Below are 23,397 nucleotides of genomic sequence, written 5' to 3'. Positions count from 1 at the left end.
TCTATTGGATTTTGTACCTCTCTGTACGCTGTGACACAGTTCTTGGCTAAAAAATTATCAAAATACATTCAAAAATTATATATTTTAAGAGAAAATTAGAAAGGAGTAGAAACAGAATGGAAGGAACTTACAGTTGCAGAAGTGACATGGACTAGAAATAGAGTAAAATGCCCATCTGCATATCAGTGTCTCAGTAACCCTGACAACCACACTACAGTATATGTTAGACCAGTATTTTTCAACCTTTTTTGGGCAAAGGCACACTTGTTTCATGAAAAAAATCATGAGGCACACCACCATTAGAAAATGTTTAAAAAATTAACTCTGTGCCTATATTATATATATAAAGTAATTTTCTTGAATTTTTCAATTTTTCCGACGGCACACCAGGCAACATCTCGCGGCACACTAGTGTGCCGCGGAACAGTGGTTGAAAAACACTGTGTTAGACCACTGTTACCCCTATATTGCAGATAAGAGGCAGAAGTTGAAAGAAAATTTGACCTTTTCTCCTGTATGTTTGTGTTTCCATGAATGGAAGATTTTAAATATGGCTAAGATGCATTTGCAGTTATTTTCACATGCTCTGATTATACTCAGATTCCTGCCCCACCTCACCCCCCCCCCCCAAATCTAACTGCAGCTGTTGCTTATTGTTTGTTCAATTTCTGCAGCAACTCCTGCCCCATGTCCGCATTTGGGACTCTGTTACTCTGAACACGCTGCATGTCATTGGAATGGGGTTCTTTGACCGGGCTGTCACTTGCATTGCATTTTCCAAATCGGTAAGTGAAATCTCTTTATGTATTGTTGATGCACTTTTTGCCATATTTACAGTTCTAAAATCTATTGCCGTAACTCAATGGGACAGCTTCCTCTGTAAGCAAATGCTATTCACTTCTGTGTTAGGTTGTTCCGGAGACCTCCCCAGTGGAATGCACCAGATATTATTTTACTGGATTCTAGTTTTGCTGATTTAGTTTTGCTTCAGTGAAATCTTTTTCTTAAGTAAGAAGGGTTAAAACAAAAAAAAAAGTAATTTTCAAACATCATTTTTACTGCTCCTACAAGTGGAAATTTGATTTGCTTGCTGCTGACCTGTCTGTCTGAATTTGTGACCAAGAAGTCTCCTCATTCCTCCCCTTTAGTTTAGGGCCAAACTAGTTGTAATAGAACAGCAGAGGGCCCTTTTTTGTAACATCTTTATTGAAAGAGTACATAAACATACGTGCACCAAACATGGTGAGACGCAAACAAAAAAGAAAAAGAGAAACAAAACCATGCAGAAGGGAAAATAAAGAGGGGTGGGGGGGGGACCCAAAACTGAATATTTACAAGGTTGTTATTGTACTTTACCAGATCTTAGTCTATTGCAGTATTTGTAAGAATGGATTCTAAATATCATTGAATTTGTCCATGGCAAGTCTGTGTTTATATGCAATTTGTTCATATGTTGCGAGTTTGTATAAGTCTTCGATCCTGTCGTAGAAGGGAGCCGCATTTTTATCTTTCCAGTTCATCAGTATCTGTCTTTTTGCTGTGGTAAGGGCACAGAGAGTCCACTCGTATTGTCCTTTTGTAAGGTTCCATGTGCTGAGTATATAATTGAGGAGGATATTTCGCTCTGTAAATGTAAGGTTGTTCCGTACAGTTCTGTTGATGGCTACAGTTACCTTCTGCCCAAACAGCAGAGGGCCTTCTTGGGACAACCTCCCATCAGATGTCAAAGAGATAACCAATTACATGACTTTCTGAAGGCAGCCCTGTATCAATAGGTTTTTAATGCTTGATGTTTAGTTGTGTTTTTATATTATGTTGGAAGCCACCCAGAGTGGCTGGAGCAACCCAGCCCGATGGGCAGGCTATAAATTTACCATTATTATTATTATTATTATTATTATTATTATTAATATTTTTTGCTAAATATATATATATATATATATATATATATATATATATATATATATATATATATATATATATATATATATATATATTTCCTCAAACCTGCCAATAACACCTCTTCTGCGTGGATGGTGCTGTTTTGGTTGCGTAACGACTGGCTCATAGAGAACCGCATTTCCAGTTAGAATCTGTGATTATATTTAATCACATTTTGGTGCATTCCTCCAGTGAGATATTTCATGTTTTATTTCAGAATGGAGGGAGTAACCTTTGTTCAGTGGATGACTCCAATGACCATGTGCTTTCAGTGTGGGACTGGCAGAGAGAAGAAAAGCTAGCAGATGTCAAGGTATTTTGCAGTGAGGTTGCTTTTCTGCTACTTGAGACCCACCGGGTTTGTTCCCTCTCTCCTACCCCATTGGTGCCATATTCATTGTAACACCTTGTAAACATTGCTGCTAGCCTCCAGTGTGACCCAGCAGCCTCCCCTTATGTTCTTATTTGGCCTATATCTATACAGATTAATGTATTGCAAGGCACTTAAAACCCTTCCAAAGCATATGAACTTACTATTGGTGCTCTTAATATTGTCTGTGGGCATTTTGACATGTCTTTTTTTTTTTTTTTTGCAAATGTTGAAATAATTTTTCCCTCCTTCTAGTGCTCTAACGAAGCCGTATTTGCCGCTGATTTTCACCCTACAGACACTAATATAATAGTTACTTGTGGGAAATCGCATCTTTACTTTTGGACGCTTGAAGGGAGTTCTCTCATTAAAAAGCAAGGCTTATTTGAGGTAACAAATGCTTATGTTCATGGGAGTTACAAACGGAAGTTACATAGAAGGAGCCTATAGCCAAAGAATGGGCTGGCTGGTTCAAATCAGTGCAGGAACTTCACCCATCTTTCTTCCAGTGTTGTTTCTTTGGTCTTGTTGTCCTCCTAGTGTCACCACGTCACAGTGCTGAAGGAGAGGCTACCCATGGCAGGATTCATCCAACAGGGTCTAGACCAGGGTTTCCCAAACTTGGGCCTCCAGCTGTTTTTGGACTACAGTTCACATCATCCCTGACCACTGGTCCTGCTAGCTCAGGATGATGGGAGTTGTAGTCCAAAAACAGCTGGAGGCTCAAATATGAGTTGTTGCTCTCTGTTCTTGGGTAAAAGCATGACGTTGCCTACTATTACAAAGATGACTCTGATTCATCACACTTGCTCTTCCTTCTTCTAGTCAGAATTTGTATATCTTTCCAGCATCTTAGAATATTGACTGTGATGGTATCTTTATAATGCACAACCCAATATGTACCCAAGATCGCCATAGAGCCAGTTCCACAGGTCCAGTGATACTTCGTGGCTTGTGTTTCTCAAACAGCTGCAGACTGCTTGCATTGCAAACTACCGTATTTTTCTGTCTATAAGACACCCCCTATTTTGGGGGACTCGGATTTAAGAAAATGGAGAGAGATGTATCTGTGTATAAGACGCCTCCTAATTTTTGACATTATTTTTTAGGGGGGGGGGAACCTAGTCTTATACATGGGAAAATACAGTGGTGCCTCGCTAGATGAAAATAATTCGTTCTGCGAGTATTTTCGTCTAGCGAAGCACCAATGCAAACCGCAGTTTTCGCTAGACGAAAAATTTTTTTTTCGTCTTGCGAGGCAGCCCCATTGACAAATTCGTCTTGCGGGGCAGCCTTCCGCTAGACGAATGCCTTCGTCTAGCGAGGCATTCGTCTAGCGGGGCACCACTGTATGGTATTTATCAAACTGAGAGTTCAAAAGCCACATGATTTTTAAAAGCATTCAAAGGGATGTGCCGAAGAGCCACTGGCCATTTGCATGACTTTGGGTCTACCTATATAGTTGACTGTTGAGTCCCGGCCAAGCATGTGGAATGTGATTTCTTCCCCCCATATTTTTAGGGACACAATCTGGAATGTCACTACTTTAAAATAACAACAAAACTGTACATTCCACAACCAGGTATTTTAAATGCAGTTTTGATTAAATTTGATTTAATCAAATTCGTTTGATTAAAGGAATTTCTTCAGAAAGGAAGATAGCTTTGAATGCATTATTCAGCAGGTGTATTATTGCATGGATAAGGCATATGTGCAATGTATTCTATTTAATATACTTCAAGAATTTGTAAACGTACGTTGATGAAATCTGTAAAACTTGCAATCTCTTGAGTGTTACTTATTTCTCCCGATTTTTATCTTGAGGTAAGCATGTGGTTTTGAAATTATCTAAATTGAATAAATAATGTTGTTCCCCTGTGATTATTATAAATATACCAAATCTCTTACCATACAGAAACAAGAAAAGCCAAAATTTGTTTTGTGTGTGACGTTTTCTGAAAACGGTGATACAATTACTGGAGACTCAAGTGGAAATATCTTAGTATGGGGAAAAGGTAAGAAGAGTAAGCTTATAAAACAGTAAATGACTACATTTGACGTAGATTTAACAGTTATTTCTTCTAGATTTAAGAAAGTGCTTATTTAATTTTTCCTGGCAAGAAAATGAAATAGAATTTATTCAGAATCAATTGTGGGTCGGGTATATTCTGTGAATGCTATTGCCCCTGCAAAAAAGTATGCTACTTCTTAGTAATGGAAGGTTCGAGTGGAGCGAAAAATGTTTCCCTTTCTGAGGGAGGGGAGGAAGCATTGCCCTGACTCTGAAGCAATCTTGTGAAGTGATTCTGGCTATGTGGCCTAATAATTACCGGTACATCATGCTGGCTATGGGATTCCTGATTAGCTGGGATTATGTTGTCAGCCTTTTGATGGTGATTGGCAAAAATGGCATTAAAATACCTGCCAAGAGGGGGTAGCAAACAGTCATGAAAAAAACATGTTCAAGGAACATTTCAGTCCCACGGAAGCAGAAAACATTTGACATGGTCCTAGATTGATAACAGACACCTTGCATGTTTCAGTCTTTCCTGCAAACATGGTTTAACGAATTAAATAGCTAAGTAAATTCTGTGGATACATTTAAGAAATAAGATCCAAGACTAACCGCAGCCACAATATCAACTGGCCAACTTAAACCTGTTGGTATAGACGAAAGGTATCTTTCAGTGTCCACACTATTACTTATTTACGTACGTTTCTGTGGTTTATATACGACCACTTGCACAAGCCCCCAGGTTGGTTTACAACCAAATAAATAAAAGTGTATTAAAATCCATAAAGTATATAGAATATTAACAGTTCTTGAAATGCTTAGCATAACAACTTTAAATAGCAGCAAATCCAATTATCTAATCAGGTCTTTCCTCCTCCAAACACCCTCTGAAAAGGGTGTGTCTTAAGCAGCTGCCTTAAACTGCAGGGGTGAGACCAGATGAACTTCAGTAGGGAGGGAGTTTCATATGTGACGGAACAGGCTTGCCGTAATAAATAAATAACTGAATCGCCAAATAAGATATACTGCTTGGTTAATAACTTAATCCTTCCCATATCTAGGTACCAACAGAATAAGCTCTGCAGTTCAAGGAGCCCACGAAGGTGGCATTTTTGCACTTTGTATGTTGCGAGACGGAACGCTTGTGTCTGGAGGTGGAAAAGACAGAAAGCTAATATCTTGGAACGGGAATTACCAAAAACTTCACAAAACAGAGGTGATGTCACCAATCCTTTAAAAGCAACATCTTAGCATTTCCTGTATGAAAAGAGATTCATTTGTTTTGTAGCTTGAATCCTGAAAAAGCTGTCAAATTCTAAAGGACATCACTCTTTCTCATGGCTAATGCCTATGTCCTCAGACTAAGAATATGATGTAATATCAGAAGGGTCATACAATGCATAAATTTTGAATACATAGATACAGAATTTTGGAACTCATCCCGGACATTTGCCCAGCACAGTTCTCTACTTTGAAATACATTACGGTACATTGCTTGAATCATGAGAGGGAAAGGAAACCAGCAAACCCTTCAATGCAACCTCTCCTTCTTGTTAACCTCACCAAATTGATACCTTTATTTTTCTCTGCCTGCCTTCACTAAACAGCCCAGGACTGTAACTGGCCTCACATACTTCCAATACTTGGTAGAGTGGTATGGCACTTGGGAGTAGAAAGAATAATAGAGCCCCAATCTATCCCCCCACCAATTACGCTTTTACTTAAGCGTTTCGTAGAACAAGAAATTAAGCAGGTTTTGAGCAAATGGTTTTAAGTTACTCATAAGAGCAAACTGGAAAACCAGGTGGAGGAAAAAGCTCACCCAACCTTGCCTGTTCTGGACTGTTCTCTTAAATCAGCTGATATTTATCAGCTTGCACCCATCAGGTCCCTTCCCAGTCATCTCCTGCTTTCTTCCTTCCATAGTGCCCAACTGTGCTTTCTTTTTAGTATTCCAGCTCTCTTATAGCATTTAAGCCCCTTTTCTCTCTTTTGCAGCTCTTCAAGTGTCTGACTCCACAACCTTCTGCCTACCCTGTTTTCTAGCTTATCTTATATACAAACTATGCTGTGTACACTCTCGCCATTTACATCAAAGATTCATAGGAACATGTACTGTACTGAGCCCAGGCTATTGGTCCATCTGGCTCATTGTCAACACTTACTGACAGCAGATCTGCAGGGTTTCAGCCCTGTCTGGAGATTTTGGGGATTGAACCTTAGGACCTCCTGTATGCAGCGCAGATGCTCTACCGCGGAGCTACAGCCATTCCCTGATTGTATCCAGCGTGGTCCAAATACTGGTTAGGGAAAGCAGTGTACAAACAACATCAGCCACGATCCATGCCTATCCTGTTGTTTCTTACAGAATGCTGTGGCTTCCTACCCTCAAACCAGCTTTGATCCAAACTGAGAAATGGGGCAACCTGTTGCGTTTTAAGCTCATAATGTGTATGCAGCTTTAGCCAGTCTGTATTGTTTCAACCTGGGGGTAGCTCAGTTGGTAGAGCATGAGACACTTAATCTCAGGGTCACAGGCTCAAGCCCCATGTTAGGCAAAAGAATCCTGCATTGCAGGGGGTTGGAATAGATGACCCTCATGCTCCCTTCCAATTCTATGATTCTATGAAGAGGAACGAGGAGCAGAAAGTGATGGCAAGCCCACTGCTGAGCGACTCATGTGTTCAGATGGATTACTGAATAAAAATGAAAATCACTACAGTACTTTTGTGCAACACTAGCACAAGACACTTCCCTTAAGTGTCTCAGTGGAGGAGGGAAATTGCAGTTACACAACAACAAATCTTGTAAGGAAAAGAATAGATGTCTTTCATAAAATTGTAGAACTCGAAGGTACCTCGAGGGTCATCCCTTGCAATGCAGGGATCTCAGCTAATGTGTCCATGGCAGATGGTCACCCAACCTCTGCTTGAAAACCTCCAATGAGAGTCCACCATCCTCCGAGGAAAGCACTGTAGAAAATGTACACTTGAGGAGGGGAAACTACGTGCCAGTTAACCAATATGCTTTTGAATTTTGAAAATAGATTCCAGAGCAATTTGGGCCAATCAGAACAATAGCAGAAGGGAAAGGTGACGTTGTGTTAATCGGCACCACTCGAAATTTTGTTCTACAAGGTTCCCTCTCGGGAGACTTTTCTCCCATTACCCAGGTAAGTACTTCTTTGAGCCCATTCCTTCTTAAGACTAAAGTTTTTAAAAGACAAAATCATTTCATTTTTAAAAAAATCTGAATTATAAGAGGTTCCTTGATCTCTACTCCGGAGGAGCTGAGAGCTTGCTGAATGAGTAATTGCTGCTGTCACATGACATACGAAAGGGGAGGTGGACAGGACGCTGTTTCTCAAAGCTTACGAACTCAGTTTGGACAGTAGAAAAGGAAAGAGGGGAGAGGAGAAGGGCAGTGGGGCAGATATCAGTAAGTGAAGTTACATCTGCATAGGTTTCATTTCAGTTGCGGGTGAAAATATAAGAGTTAAGCAAAGCTGTTAATGAAAAAGAGGAACCAGAAGTGGGATTTGAAGGAAGAGGGAGAAGGATTCTATATGCCCTCCCCACATTATTGCCAATAAAATATTAGAGAAACTCACAGTGTTCTGTTGTTCATGTTCTGATGAAATATTGCTGTATTTATTAAGGGTCATACTGATGAGCTTTGGGGACTAACAGCCCATCCTTCCAAACCTCAGTTCTTCACTTGTGGGCAAGACAAACACATTACACTCTGGGATTCCATCAGTCATCGTCCGATCTGGAACAAAATTATAGAGGTATGATAACCTTTTTTCATAACCCCACCATCACCACCTTTAACAATGGCAGTGTTCAGACATCAAGGTAAACTGTCGTTAACAGTTTACTGTGCACAAGCTGATTGCCCCCCCCCTTTCACTTCTTCTATTTTGCTAGTACTGGAGAGCAACGTTGCAATTCCTGGCTTAGTTTTGCCTCTGAAGCAGGGGCCGTGGATGCTTTAGCTTGGATGTAACCAGAAGTCAGAGCTTGGGGGAGAAACAAACCATTAACAGTGTCTTAGCATGGCAAGGATACAGGTTTGCCTACAAAACCTACAAATGGGGATTTATACTGGTCCTTGAATGAGTACTGATTGACAAAAACTAAATAAGACTCTGATCTAAACTTGTAGAAAAGGGTAATGGTACTCTGATATTAAGGTGCTTTGGGGAGAAGTGGAAATGGAATTAATGTTGCTTAGTTAAAGTATTTCAGTATTGGTCAGTTAAAGTATTTCAGTTCCCATTTAAGAACATACATCTTGCTTTTTGAACTTGTTCTTTGGAATGCAGAATTGTATTGGTTTTATACCAAGTTAATAGTCCTGACCTTCCCCAAAGAATCCTGAGAATGGTAGCTTGCTGGTAATTTTCTATCACAAGCCTCTACTGCACCTTCTCACAGTTGGCTTAGCAAAGGGAATCTGTAGCTTAGCTGCACCCTCAGCAATGTTGCTCGGTGTTAGAAAGACTGGAACGAGATGGCTCCCCCAGCAATAATGGCTTCTGTCCCTGTCTGCTTGCCCTGTCTACTTGACCGCTTGGAGCAATAGCCAAACGCAGTTCGAGCAAATATCACATTACCCTCAGTGAGTCTGATGACACGGATGAGTTTTTATTTCAAGAATGGTATGCTTCAACTTGAGAGACTCTTAACATTTGAAATCCCATCCAGTGCAGCACTGTACAGGCATTCCTCCAGGCTGGATATACCTGCTGAGCATTGGTCGTTTCTGAAGTTACATTTCAGCCCACTAATAGTACCGGTAAATTTCAGTTTGGCAAATCTCAATTTATGCTGGCGAGGGTGACCTTCCATAGTCTAACAGGAATCAACTGCTTTTGCAGATGAGAAATTATCTGATCAATTATGGTTTGGTGCCTGGATGATAATAAATGGGTCTGCTCCAAAATTTATCTGTGTTGCATTGGGACAAAGGTGGGAATAATATTTCTGTTGTGAAATAATGGTGGTCGTTAGGTATGGTATTGTATCTCATGCTCACTGAACAAGCTCATTCCTCACTGGGCTGTTTTGAGGGTGGGGGATGCCCCTGAAGTTTGTTTGTTTTTTCCTCCTGAACATTTTTTGCACTTCTGTAAACCTTGGGGTTCCTGCACATCTGCTGATCACATATACTGTAAATATTAAGTGGGCTTGTTTTGGAGATAATCCAGCACATAAACACTGTCAGTACACTGATGGAACAACAATATAACAGAATAAAAGCTCCCAACTCTCAAAGTGTTGGGGGGCAGAGCCATGGACATAGCAAGGATTCTTGTTTGGGGACGCAGGCTTTGTTTGGGGACGCAGGACTTTTGTTTTGGGGGGCCGGACCGACATGTTTGGTCAGTTAAAGTATTTCTATTGTTTTACTTGATCTGGGGGGGGGCAGCTGCCCCCCCGGTCCACCTTGGCTACGCCCATGAGCAGAGCTGGTGACCGTGTTCCTAGTCCCCGCCATGTGAGTCTGACAAGAGGGCAGTTGAAGTCACTGGGCTTAAACAGGCTTAACTCTGTCACAAATTGTGGCCATACGTTTTCAAAGTAGCAAAAATGTACTTCTCTTGTAGTGAATGGACACAAAAACAAGCAAGAAGAGGTTAATATTTATTAACACTTCATTTCCAATTCCTCTTGATTATCACTTGTACCTCTCAGGTTGAGTTAACGTCTTACTCTATAAGAATAAATGTTCATCAGTCGCTTTGTGAGCATGGTGCTGATGAAGGCAAATACTTAATTTGCTCTGAGCAGCAGAAGCCAATTTTGTGTGGCGGTCGGCCTGTTGTTTGTTAGGCATCACTTCACCTGAACATGAAAACTAGCACCTTCAGGAGATACTGAGGTATTCGATTCCCATGTTCTCTCCCAAGCACCACTAGGGGTTCCCAAGGGCTGCAGAGGTGGCTCTGTCTTAGAGAGCTTTTTCCACAAAAGCCCTCCTAAGTATACTTTGGAAATAATAACAAACACCACACTTTGTTATTATTGTTAACAATGAGATCTCCTGTCTGCCCTTCTCCATAACCTTCACCCAGGGCATGTTACAACAACAAAAACAGTACAATTTAAAACAAACTAAAGCCATCAAACTATTAGCCAAAGGCTCTTCATCCCAATGTATTACATATTGTGTATATTTCATATACACAGGCAGAGGGCCTTCTGGGTAGTGGTGCCCTCCCTGCGGAATGTCCTCCCTTCAGGTGTCAAGGAGATAAAGAATTACACAACTTTTAGAAGAAATTATTATTATTATTATTATTATTATTATTATTATTATTAATGTGTTTTTATTCATTTGGCCGATTTCTGTAGGACTTAATATCTAAAAATATCTCTGAGTGGTATATAGAAAACTAAAACAGCAACAGCAAAATATTACAAAAATGCAAATTGCTAATAAATAAATACCTTCTTCTGACACACTTCCGCACCCAACAGCTCTCAGTCTCCTGGCTCTCACCCTCAGGCTGCCCACAGCTGTGTCCCATCAGCTGCATTGCACACACCCAGTTCAGGCTACAGCAGGTTGGAAATTTTGTCAATTTACCAGGGGCTCCCAAATTGGACTCTCCTCCACTCTCAGTTCTTTCTCTGCACATGTCTCCTCTTCCAGCTGCTATATATATATATATATATATATATATATATATATATATATATATATATATATATATATAATGGATGCTACATCTGTGTATTTCTTTAGATATCTAAAATATATTACATAATTCATTTTTGAGTGTGTATTAAACATATACATTGTACAATAATAATATTTCTTTTCACCATCATATTTTGGTCTTAAAAAAAATAGATTAGGTTTTTGTTCAGATTCCCCATCCCAGAGGCAAAACAGCCTTTGGCATTTGACTTGGTAACACTGAGGCTCAGCTTCTGAATATAGCAAGAGTTCAGTCCATGCCTGATCTTGCATAAGCCCCATTCTTTTCAAAGAGGACCCACAGGTGAAGTGCCTAGTAGACTGAGCTCTTTGAAACTTAACCATTCCAATATGCATTATTGTTACAGATTGCTATAACTGTTGCTGTAAATATGCAATTTCTTTGAAACTTCGTAGGATCCAGCACAGTCTTCTGGTTTCCATCCTTCAGGGTCCGTGGTTGCAGTAGGAACACTAACTGGAAGGTAAGAAGAAGAAGAGCAGGAGCACTTGCTTTGGATAGTGGGCATTCGTAAAGCCTGGATATGTATTCCTATAACCCCTCATGCAGGCATGCGGTGAAACTTTTCAAAGGGGAACAGTGAGAGCTAGATGCGCCAGCTTGCGAGCCGGATGGGACAATGTCGCATGTGTGAACATCACACCTCTCTTGCTAAACCACTCAAAAGCTTAATACTCTAATTTACCAGGAACATTTATGGGACTAGCTTAGTCCCCCTAGTCCACTGACTGCATGCCACTGCCCTCATGGGGACAGCCTTCATAATTTTTCATCAAAAAAGTTTTCCTCTTCCCAATGTCCATCCACTACTTGAAGTGTTTCACTTCTTGGAGAAATATCTCAGGCAGGGAAACGATGCAGAATGACTCAGAAACTGAGTTCCCATCATCAAAGTCCACTTCCTGTCTGCCCTGTCTCCCTTTCTTTCCAAAGGGCCACATAAAACCGGTGAGGTGGGTTTTCTGGGAAATTTTCCCATACAAATTACGACAATTTGAAGAGGGTACTTGGCGTAAGACGTTTGCGATGCTTTGGAGAGTAATTTAGTATAGCATGCTTATGTTACATGTTTTTAGCAAGTAAGGCTAAAACTGCCAAGCTTCCCTAATATTGCACTTGGAAATTGACATATGTTCATTATATGAAGCACGGGAGACCTTTCCACCCCATAGGGTCTTCGTACAAGGTGCAAAGTGGTTTGCAGTTTTAAAAGGAAAATATTCCACACCAGCAAAATATTTCCCATGTGTCAGATGTTGTTAATCCTGACTGTTTCAAAGCTGTAACGAGCTACAGTTTAATAACATTTGATAATATATTTTGATGCTATAATGATGAAAATGCTTCTCGTTTATCTTCTGCTTAATATTTGTCACAAACAAAGCCTTCTCGCCTTTCATCGTTCAGTTTTCTGGTCCCCACACAAAGTTACTGTTCTGACATGGAGAATGAGTTTGGTGAGGGCGGTGGGCTAAGAGGTGGCATGATCAAGGTTTATAAAAGAAGCACATGGTTTGCAGAAAGACGGGTTTCTCTCGCTTCTCATAATACTTGGAACTTGAGTTCATTCAGTAAAATGTATCCACAATGGATTCAGGGCAGGTATGGTGCTTGCTTATCCCATCATCCCTATCTCTGCCCGCTCTAGCCTTCCTGCATTTAGGGGAAAGTACTGAAGGGGGGCTTCTGCTGTTCAGCTGAACACGCTTAGATGCCTCTCCTTCATTGGAAACTCTGTGAAATAGATCAGAATCGGAGGTGGACCCTTTGTCTTATCCAGCAGGGCTGTTGTTATGTTTCTTTGTACTGGGATCCCTGACTGCCCCACTTCACCCCATCGCCGGTTCTATCCTATACAGCTTGTTGACTTTTCCTCCCACTGTTTTCAACAGGTGGTTTGTGTTTGACACTGAAACAAAAGATTTGGTCACCGTACATACAGACGGAAATGAACAGCTCTCCACAATGCGTTACTCTCCAGGTTTGGCATTCTTTGCTCAGCTGTTTGAACAAAAAAAAAAGGCACTGAATACTGTATAAAAAAAAAAGTTTGTCGATCCCTAAATATCACAGTCTTCTATTTTATGCTTTTGCTGTCAGTGTATTTAATCACTGGAGATAAGGTGCATAGCTTAATGATGGATTCATTTTTAAATGTTCTCTTTCTTGAATAGAAAAATTGAAGCCTACTCTGGGCCAGCTAAAGTGACCTGTGGTTCCCGTAATTTGCCAATTTACACGGGCACTTTGTAACATGGCAAAGGTGCTGTGAGTTGACCTTTTCAGTTAGCTCACTTAATTTTAGTGTGGTGCCGGGATGCAGGTCATGTATTGTGTTCAGGAATACATTTGAATCGTGTAACGTGTCGGTGTACAGAAAGAGAATTTTGTTTAAGGCTCCAGGGGAAAGTATTCCATCTTGTGCTATATTCCATGTTATTATCACCAAAAGTATAAATTTATATTCTGCCTAATCGCCCTGACAGGGTCCTTAACACAAAATATGAACTAAAACTCCCATGTGTAAAACAGATCAAAACCCCAATTAAATAAATATCATGGCTAATATTAGATATATATATATATATATATATATCACAAAATGGCAGCATAGAACAAATTAATAATGTATTTAATGGGTTTTTAAAATTTGTGATCCACCTTGGAATTTTCTATGAAAGGCAGTATTAAAACACTTTAATTAATTAATTAATAAATCAGTCACCTCAGCCCACTATTTGAAAGGCTTCCTGAAACAGCTTTTATAGAGAACCCCACAACACAGATTCTGCCACTGAAAGAGTCCTGCTTTTTATAGGCACTGGTATAAACGCCAGGCTGTGGCACCTGAAACAGGGCTTTCTCAAATTCTTTCTTTTAGGCCTATGTGGAGAGGTACATACATGAAAGGGCAGCCTTGCCACTATCCTGGTCCATGTACCCCCCTCCCCCATATCCTGTAAAATTCATGTAAATACAAAAATTTCAAATGTTCCTTAAAATGCTTGGTTGGGACCAGAAAGAGGACATTTCTGTGGCTGGGCCTAGGCTCTGAAATTCCTTCCCAAGAGTGATATATCTCTTCTCTTTAAAGATCTTCCAGGAGCTAGTGGAGACCTTATTTTAAGAATGCTTTCAGCTTGTAGATAACTTGTCTTACAATACTGGTTTTTACCAACCTCACCCAATCTGGTAGCCCAAAGGCCACAACTCCCATCAAAAACACAGCCAGTATGAGATGATAGGAGCTGTGGTCCAAACGTCTTCATTTATTAATAATTACTTCTGATGCCGCTAATGCTGTTGATTTTCTGATGCTGCACATAGTATTTTAAATGTTTTGGTAGCTGATGTTTTAGATTATTAATCTTTTGTTATTGGACTTTTGTGAGGAAATGTAAGGCGCTAATGTTTTCAGTCGGGGATAGGAAATGTAGTCCTTCAGAGGTTCTTGGATTCCAGCTTGCAGTTCTGCAGCTGGAAGTTCAGAGCAGTAGCATTAAATACAGCGACATCTCTAGGTCCACAGGTTCTCCATCCCTGTTGTGAATAAATAAACAAGGAAGTAGTTTTGCATTTAATCTTATTACTGAAATTCCAGTCCGAGGGGTGTTGCTTCTTCCTAATCAGTGTGATTTCAGCCTTATGATAAAATATGTATTCTCTTTGTTTTGCAGATGGCAACTTCTTGGCAATAGGTTCTCATGACAATTGCATTTATATATACAGTGTTAATGACAATGGGAGGAAATACAGTAGAATTGGCAAATGCTCAGTAAGTGATCACATAATTGTTTAAAAATCATCTCCAGCCTTTCCCTTTTTTTGTAAAAAAAAGTTAAACATTTTCTTCATGATTTAATTTAATATCCCTAAAGGTTCAGAAATGGCAACAACTCTTTTCAAAACATTTATAAAATAACTTTAACAAATAATATTCTGTAGACACGCTGCTCATTCTCCAATGCTAAATATTTATACAAGCAAATTTGTTTCCAAAACTTGCACAATATATTCTTGTGGAAGACTATTGCGTGAGAAGTTTGGTAATATTGAAAACCTCTTTGTTAATTTTTTTTAAAAAATAAATAAAACAACAAAAACACACCATCTGGAAATGGATTTTGCCCTCCACCCAAAAGGATTGAAATGGGAGAGAGTCGAGGAACACAGCATGGAAAAATTATATCAAGGACCACACATTGGTCTGGATAGGAAACAGCAAAATACCTACAAAAGCCTAAGGCAAAAACGAAGAAGCGTGTGTGCAGCTCACATGCCATTCACACAGATAGAAAAATCAGTTCTGGGTGACTTGCTTGCAACATAAAACTGTCTGGAAGCACCCTTTGTTCTTTTAGCTGCAAGAGACTAGCCCACAGCTACAGTATCTCTCTGAGAGATGAGAACTGGTCTCAATTCCATTCCAGTAAAATCACTAGCAACTAAGAGATTGAATCTTCGACGCTTACCTAAGGAGGCTTTCTTATTCAATATACTTAGTTTACAGTCAAGATGGCTACAAAGTGGACCTATATAACAGGCAAATTAAACCTTTCTTTAACATTGATATAGGGCAGGGGTCAGCAAACTTTTTCAGCAGGGGGCCAGTCCACTGTCCCCCCAGACCTTGTGGGGGTCGGACTATATTTTGGAGGAAAAAAAGAAAAAAAGAACAAATTCCTATGCTCCACAAATAACCCAGAGGTGCATTTCAAATAAAAGCACACATTCTACTCATGTAGCGCCACAAATAACCCAGAGATACATTTTAAATAAAAGGACACATTCTACTCATATAAAAACATGCTGGATTTAGAAGGCGGTTGGGCCGGATCCAGCCCCCGGGTCTTACCGGTAGTTTGCCTACCCATGATATAGGCTGTGGAAGCTCCCAGTTCCCCTTACAATTCCACCAGTGGAAGGATAGGTTGTTAGGGTTGTAAAGACGTACCTAAATACTGATGCCTATTACCTTTTTGTGCTTTGATCTGTAGCCCAGACAGCATTTGAGCCACAACACTGGAACATCCTCCCCTCTGATTTTATTCCATGTGAACTGAACTTTGGGAGAAATGTGCCACTATTTTCTCCCAGCTCAAAGAGCACCTGGAACATTGGACTGGAGCCTATCGTTTCAGTATGGTGACCTGGGTTGCTATCAAACACAGGTCACCCACTGCTTTGAATGTAAACAAAGCTTCCGTGTGCCTTTCCGTGCAGCTTTTTATATGTGCTCCAGTGTAATTCTATTAGGGGATGTTATGTCGCTGGAATTAATATAATGCATCTCTCTCTACAGGGTCATTCCAGCTTCATTACTCACTTGGACTGGTCTGTTAATTCTCAGTACCTTGTGTCTAATTCAGGGGACTATGAAATCCTATACTGTGAGTAACAAATAGTATTCTGCCCTTGGTACAGGGTTCTTTCTTGACTGCTAATGGATTCCTAATATGAATAACAAACCACTGCAGAGCAGACATTTATTTTTGTATCTTAAGTTTCTTTACTGTACGAGTTAATAATCTCTCTGTCTTTCTCTCTCTCTCTTGTACTCCTCCCCTTATTTTATAGGGGTTCCGTCAGCTTGTAAACAAGTAGTAAGTGTTGAGACCACTAGAGATATAGAATGGGTTACTTACACCTGTACTTTAGGATTCCATGTTTTTGGTAAGTAAATAATAATAATAATAATAATAATAATAATAATAATAATGTTATTGTTTACACCCCGCCCATCTGGCTGGGTTCCCCCAGCTACTTTGGGCGACCAGCAAAATATTTAAAAAATAATTAAATGTCAGACATTAAAAACTTCCCAATACAGAGCTGCCTTCAGATGTTTTCTAAAAGTTGTGTAATTCTTTATCTCCCTGACATCTGATGGGAGGGCATTCCACAGGGAAGGCGCCACTGCCGAGAAGGCCCTCTGCCTGGTTCATCCCAAACATTTCAGTAAAGAAGTTCTCACTCTTGTTTCAGGTGTGTGGCCAGAAGGTTCAGATGGCACAGATATCAATGCTGTCTGCCGCTCGCAGGGGAGGAAACTGTTATCGACCGGTGATGACTTTGGCAAAGTACACCTCTTCTCTTATCCATGTTCACAGTTTAGGGTAAGGTACCAGCCGCGTTATCCTTGCAGTTGTAAAAAGGATTGTTTTGTAAATAACCATCAAATAAAAAGATCAATTGTTGTAATTTGTTTTTCTTGATGTTATTGCTGCAAACCATTTTCTTGGAGATTTGAGGGGGAAATTATTCTATAATAAAACATATAATTATCATAATAAAAACTTTCATACAAGTTAACATGAAGATTATTGATGAATTGCTTCTGATATACTGTATTTTTCCATGTATAAGACTAGGTTCCCCCCTAAAAATAATGTCCAAAATTGGGGGGCCACCCCCATTTTCTTAAACCGCAGTCCCCAAAAATAAGGGTCATCTTATACACGGGGGCATCTTATAGATGGAAAAATACGGTGCATTCCCGCCTCCCAACCAAGCCCAATAAGACATTATCACTTCAGTTGCTCTTCAAAATCATACAATAGTGCACTCCGCTTGCACACTGCATGTGCCTACTGCAAACAGCTGGATAAAATCTGTGAACACCTTGTAAAAAACAGCACAGATTGCTGCCTGTACCTCCCACCCACCCCCCACCCCCAGTTAAACCACACAAAATGAGTTTTGTCCAAAGTGTCTTTGTTGGGAAGTACAGTTACCAAACTCAGGACGAAGAGCTTTCTTTTTCTCCCCCCCCCCCCCATATTGTGGTTTGATTGATTGAAGCAATGTGACATTACTTCTTCATCATCTGGCACACAGCTATTGGTTACCGTAACTTGTTGTGTTGTCAGTGTTTACCCTTCCATTGCTAATGACCCTCTCTTCTCACAATGTCTTTCAGGCTCCAAGTCATGTGTATGGTGGACACAGTAGTCATGTAACCAACGTCGATTTTCTATATGAAGATACTCATCTCATTTCCACAGGTGGAAAAGATACCAGTATTATGCAGTGGCGAGTCATTTAGAGTAAACCTTGTACGAACATACATGTGTAACCAAGGACTGGCCGTGAACCGAAGTTCTGTACGCACTGTATATGTAAGAGTTAACAAATGGTTGCCGTCTAGCCTAGTCACTGTGATTTTTAAGTTTAAAATCCTTACAAACCTCAGGAAAGCTAAGTTCTTGGCTGGCTGCCGTACTTATTTCAGTAATTCATAAAGTATCACTAAAAAAAACAACAACAGCAACACATCATTTCTGCTCTTTTTGTTGTACAACATATGAAGCAGTACAAGTCTAAAATGAAGTATTGACTTGGATGCTTATGCAATATATATGAACAGGACTTTTCTATTAAATAGTCACAAAAAAGCTTATTGTAACAATACATATATGTGCTTCACAGTTTCATTATTTATACTTTGTGCTGTATAGCTGCGTAGTTAGAATATCTATAGTCGGAAAAACTGATGGCATTCCCATAGATGGCAGCAGCAAAGAATTTGTATGGAAAGCTTACCCAAGCTCAACAATGCAGAGTGAACGAGCCACTCAGCATGGCTGTTCCATGGTAGTCATTTTAATGGAACTTGCGTAAGTTCGTCATATGAAATGAAACAGATGTTTCACTCAGCAGTACTTTCTGGGTTTTCTGGCTCCCATAGTAAAGAACTTATTTAAATAATGTGAATGTTGGAATAGTCATTAACTTGCAATTTTTCCTGGCATAGCAAAATATTAAAAGTTCCAAGTATACAATCTAGCAAAAGTTGGTTAAGACTTGACTTCCATAGAAAAACTGGAATGGGGTTTACTTGTAATCGACTTGAGTCTTAACTTAACTGGTTTCAGTGGAACAAGCATTTGCTAGATTGTACCAAGATTTCTTTTCTTGTTTCTTTTTGCAATCAAGCAATTTTAACTTGAATATCTCAGCAGGGATTACAGCTTCAGGTAATCTGTTTTCAAGGTGAAATCTTTTCTCACAATTCCTTATTGAAAAATAATGAACCAATATGGCCACATCTCCGTTATTCAATTGATAAGAGTGAACCCTAATCTGTATATTGATCAGCATGAATACAACTACCTTATACACGTGTGAAAAATAAATAAATTAGCAATTCATAAGAAATAGTAAAGCATTATAAGCTTTACTTGCCTATTGCTTATGGATATCATATATTTGTATTTTAAGGTCAAGTAGACAAAAATATAAAGGGATCCCTTTGGAGCGTACCACTAATCTGCGGAGGAGAGATGGGGAAATAAACACAAATAGCTGCTAAGAAGACCAGCTGGACTGCACAAGCAACCCAATACTCTCTTGGGGCCGCAGTGCTTTTAGGAGTATCAGCAAAGTAATGTGCAGGTCATGCATGACATGTGTGCCCCAGGAGCTTTTGCAGTGTGGCAGGGGGTGCCTGACTTCAGATCATGTGCTGGTCATAAGAGTTGGATCTGCAATGTAGGGTGTGACCGCAGCATCCCTGAGAGATGCCTGTCCACCTTTTGCTTGGATACTTCCAGCGAAGGAGAGGCCACCCGCCTCCGGAGGCCACAGTTCCACTCTTGAGCAACTCTTGCGGTTAGGAAATTTCTCCTAACAATCAGCCAAAATCTGCTTTCCCGCAATTTCCGCCCTTTCCTCTGGAGAAGCAGAGAGCAAGCTTGCTTCATCTTCCGATGCAGCCATTTGGGACAGCAAAATGTGTGTGTGGGGGGGTGCCCAACACAGCAGTGCATAAGTTCCACCAGCCCCCTGTGTGTTTTGCATGGACCAATATTTATAGTATGAAATAAGATTGTGTTTTGCAACGAAGTAAGAGTGGAGGTGGCATAAAATAGTTAAGAAGGCCTTATTCGTTTTGATTGTGACACAGACTGAAAAATTATTGTTTACATTGGGGAATGTATCTAAAGACTTTAAATGAGCAGCGTTGTTGTAAGCAGGCTCTGTAAAGCTCAATAGGAAAGTTTTTTTTTTCTTTTTCTTATAAAGGATAGGAACATGTGAATTAATTGAGCTCTGAAGCACGGGTTGTTGAGAGTTTTTTCGATGAAGATTTAATAAGTTTTTGAAGCTTTTTTTATTACATCTTCAACCTGCTACACTGAAAGTGCAGGACACCAATAAACATCATGTATCAAGAATAATTGTTCTGATTTGTTTGTGTTGCACAACTCAGCATGGATTAAATTCTGCATTGAAGCTGTGATATGCCGCAGCAACAGCAACAACATTTCCTTTATGTTTTCAGTTACAAATTGGGATAAACATTTTCTGAAAATCTCGATGTCAGATTTACCAGCATAGATTATATTTTCTAATTCCTGTTCAATCCTTGATTTTGACAAGAAGCAAGTTTTTTTGGAATAACTTTTATATGGTTTTACAACTCTGTTCACATTCACATCTATCCATAGTTTTTTTTAATAAAAAAAAACATTCACAAGATACTTCCGAATCTCATGACTTCCCTCCCCCCCTCCGTGGGTTCTTTAAGTAACTTTTAAACTGCATATTATAAATCCATCCAGTTTACTGTCCTCCATTGTATCCAAAATCTATGTATCATTGCAAGAGTTATTTAAAACCTGCTAAAGAGTTCAAGTGTTTACAGTGGTCTTTCAAATATAATATAAATTTGTCCCAATCTTTATTGAAGTTTTGATCCTTCTGGTTTCTGATATTCCCAGTTAATCTTGCCATCTCGGCGTTGTCTAATAGTTTTGTCTGACAATCCACCCTGGTAGGTATCTTATTGTCTTTCCAGCTCTGGGCAAGAAGCATTCCAGCAGCTGTAGTAGCACACATAAACAGTCTTTTCAATTCTTTCACTATCTCTGCACCTACAATTCCTAGCAAAAATGCTTCTGGTTTTTTAACAAAGGTTATTTTGAACATTTTCTTCAATTCATAATATATTGTCAGGGGGCTGCCCTCGCCTCAAGGCAAGGAGTTGCCAGGGCTTTATCGGTATCGCGAGCCCCCGCCCCAACTGCTGAGCAATTCATCTTCCTCCAATGAGGAAGGCAGTGATCCCTCTAGTGGGGAGGGAGAGATGGGACTGGGAAGTAGGAGTCAGGGCTCCAGAGGAGGAGTAATAGTGCTCAAGCATGCAGCAGAGAGGGCACAGGTCTGTTCCTTAAAGCTCTGTAGCCAAGCACTTCTTCTTCTTCTTCTTCTTCTTCTTCTTCTTATTATTATTATTATTATTATTATTATTATTATTATTATTATTTTGTCCTGGAGTTTTCCCCACAGAAACCCACTCTTTAGCCAATCCAGAATGCAGCAGCTAGACTGATGACTGGGAGTGGCCGCTGAGACCATATAACACTGGTCCTGAAAGACCTACATTTGCTCCCAGTACATTTCCGAGCACAATTCAAAGTGTTGGTGTTGACCTTTAAAGCCCTAAACGGCCTCGGCCCAGTATAACTGAAGGAGCATCTCCACCCCCATCGTTCAGCCCAGACACAGGTCCAGCTCCGAGGGCCTGCGAGAAGTGAGGTTACAGGGAACCAGGCAGAGGGCCTTCTCTGTGGTGGCACCCTCCCTGTGGAACAAATGCAAATTTTTCTCTTTGGATCGAGAAAATTGACAAAGGGTTGGCAGTGCCCATCATTCAAGCAAGCTAACCCTGCTGTCCCTATTACCCCCCAACACACACACCCTGAACTTGGGAATAGGAAATAACGGGGGACGGGGGGAATAATGTACAACATGGTTGCATATACCCAACAAGAGATAAATATAATTGTTGGGAAATCCTTACTCCATTGGAAACCATTGCCTGCCTGAAAGTGTGAAGTCTTAACAGTGAAAAGAATCATCCCCTGTAAGTTGGTTCTGTGTTGCGTTATGTGGCTTCTCATCCTATCCTTCCTCTTAGGATTAGTTTCACCCTTACTGATGAGGGTAGCCTGTATCTGTTTTGCTTTTTTAAGGGAAAGGGCCATAACTCAATGGTGGAGAATTTGGTTGGCATGCAGATGACCCAAGGTTCATCGAACCATAGAACCGTGGCATTGGAATGGGAGCCCGAGTTTCATCTCGTCTTACCCCCTGGAATACCGGAATGTCAGTTAAAGCATCCATGACAGATGGCAACCCAACCTCTGCTTACAAAAACCTTCAAGGAAGGTTCGATCCCTGGGAGACAGCCTGGCTGCACTAAACAGTGCTGAGGTGGATGGGCAAGCAGAATGATCTGGCTTGGTATAAGACAGTTTCCCAAGTTCCTGCGTTATTGCAACTTGTCTGACTGGACAGTCAACATGCATGAATAAGCAGAAAAGCCATTAACATTTCCCCTCCTGAAAGAATTAGCAGTAACATCATGGATACGTTCAGTCCTGAGGAAACATTCCAGAAGCTTGGGAACAACGTCAAAATCGGCCAAATGACCTTGCAGACTGGAAGTTGGCCAGTGGCTATGCAGATTCCTGCATGTGTTGACCTAGCAGCAAAGATAGGCACTGACTCTTGTCGAGTTTTGGCGAGGATTTTATTCTCTCTAGGTTAGAATGCGCAGGACCACTCTCTTTTCTAAAGGAGCTGCAGGGTTGCTTTCAAAAACATGTTTTTGATCCAAGTACGTCCTCTCAGAAGAGCATCTCTCGTGAAACTCCGAACCTGCGTGTATGAGCAAAGTATGCCCCCAAACACTCTACTCCACAAAAGTTAACGCTATAATAAACTTGCTGGTCTTTTAAGTTGCCAAGGGGCTATTTGAAGGTTCCCAAGCAGACAGTGATTGGTGTCATACTCCTGCTGATGCTTATTTGGATGTATTTATTGAAAAAATATTAACCACCCTTCAGCAAAAGATTCCAGGAGGTGTGCAAGAAAGACGTTCACAAAATATGGTGCGCCAAAGTGAATAAAAGGAATTCACGCAACATACGTGTTTATTTAAATCGAACAAACATTTGGATACTAGGGGCTGTGCCCCTTACCCCACTTGCCATCATTAAACCTCTAGTACTTTCCTATCGCACCCTACTGAGCGTCCCTTTTCTTTTTTCCAACATTTCTGAAGCCACTTTTCTGCAATGTCACTTTGTACCCATTTCTACCTTCAGTCCCATATGCATGCCTCCCCCCTCCTTTTTGTGGTTCCCCCCTTGCATGGAGACATCCCCACGCCACCCCCCACTATTCTGCATCTTCCTCCTTCCATACGTTGTAACTAATAAGCACTCTTCACCTTTTGACCAATGATGAAGCCACCGTCACTCCCATCCCGTGACCCCTTTTGGACCCCTGCTTTCATCTTCACACCCCCCCATTTCCATGCCGCTGCATCTCCTC

General features: G+C 40.5%; 1 protein-coding gene across 5 annotated transcripts in view; it reads left to right on the top strand.

Moving 5' to 3' along the window:
• EML1 (EMAP like 1) overlaps nt 1-18,762 on the top strand; it is a 124,891-nt gene extending 106,129 nt beyond the window's left edge. For all 5 annotated transcript variants that reach the window (XM_033139975.1, XM_033139966.1, XM_033139948.1 and 2 more), the window contains 14 exons: nt 675-785; nt 2,159-2,254; nt 2,567-2,701; nt 4,227-4,326; nt 5,387-5,541; nt 7,372-7,497; nt 7,984-8,115; nt 11,451-11,518; nt 12,948-13,036; nt 14,733-14,830; nt 16,358-16,445; nt 16,633-16,728; nt 17,041-17,171; nt 17,975-18,762. In XM_033139975.1, the coding sequence (XP_032995866.1) occupies nt 675-785; nt 2,159-2,254; nt 2,567-2,701; nt 4,227-4,326; nt 5,387-5,541; nt 7,372-7,497; nt 7,984-8,115; nt 11,451-11,518; nt 12,948-13,036; nt 14,733-14,830; nt 16,358-16,445; nt 16,633-16,728; nt 17,041-17,171; nt 17,975-18,100 (1,551 nt within the window). In that variant the 3' untranslated portion in view covers nt 18,101-18,762. The remainder of the gene's footprint in view (nt 1-674; nt 786-2,158; nt 2,255-2,566; nt 2,702-4,226; nt 4,327-5,386; nt 5,542-7,371; nt 7,498-7,983; nt 8,116-11,450; nt 11,519-12,947; nt 13,037-14,732; nt 14,831-16,357; nt 16,446-16,632; nt 16,729-17,040; nt 17,172-17,974) is intronic.
• The last annotated feature ends 4,635 nt before the right edge of the window (nt 18,763-23,397 follow it).

This window comes from Lacerta agilis, chromosome 1 (assembly GCF_009819535.1).
Source record: "Lacerta agilis isolate rLacAgi1 chromosome 1, rLacAgi1.pri, whole genome shotgun sequence".
Taxonomy (NCBI): Eukaryota; Metazoa; Chordata; class Lepidosauria; order Squamata; family Lacertidae; genus Lacerta; species Lacerta agilis.
This window is presented reverse-complemented; position numbering and strand designations above follow the sequence as displayed.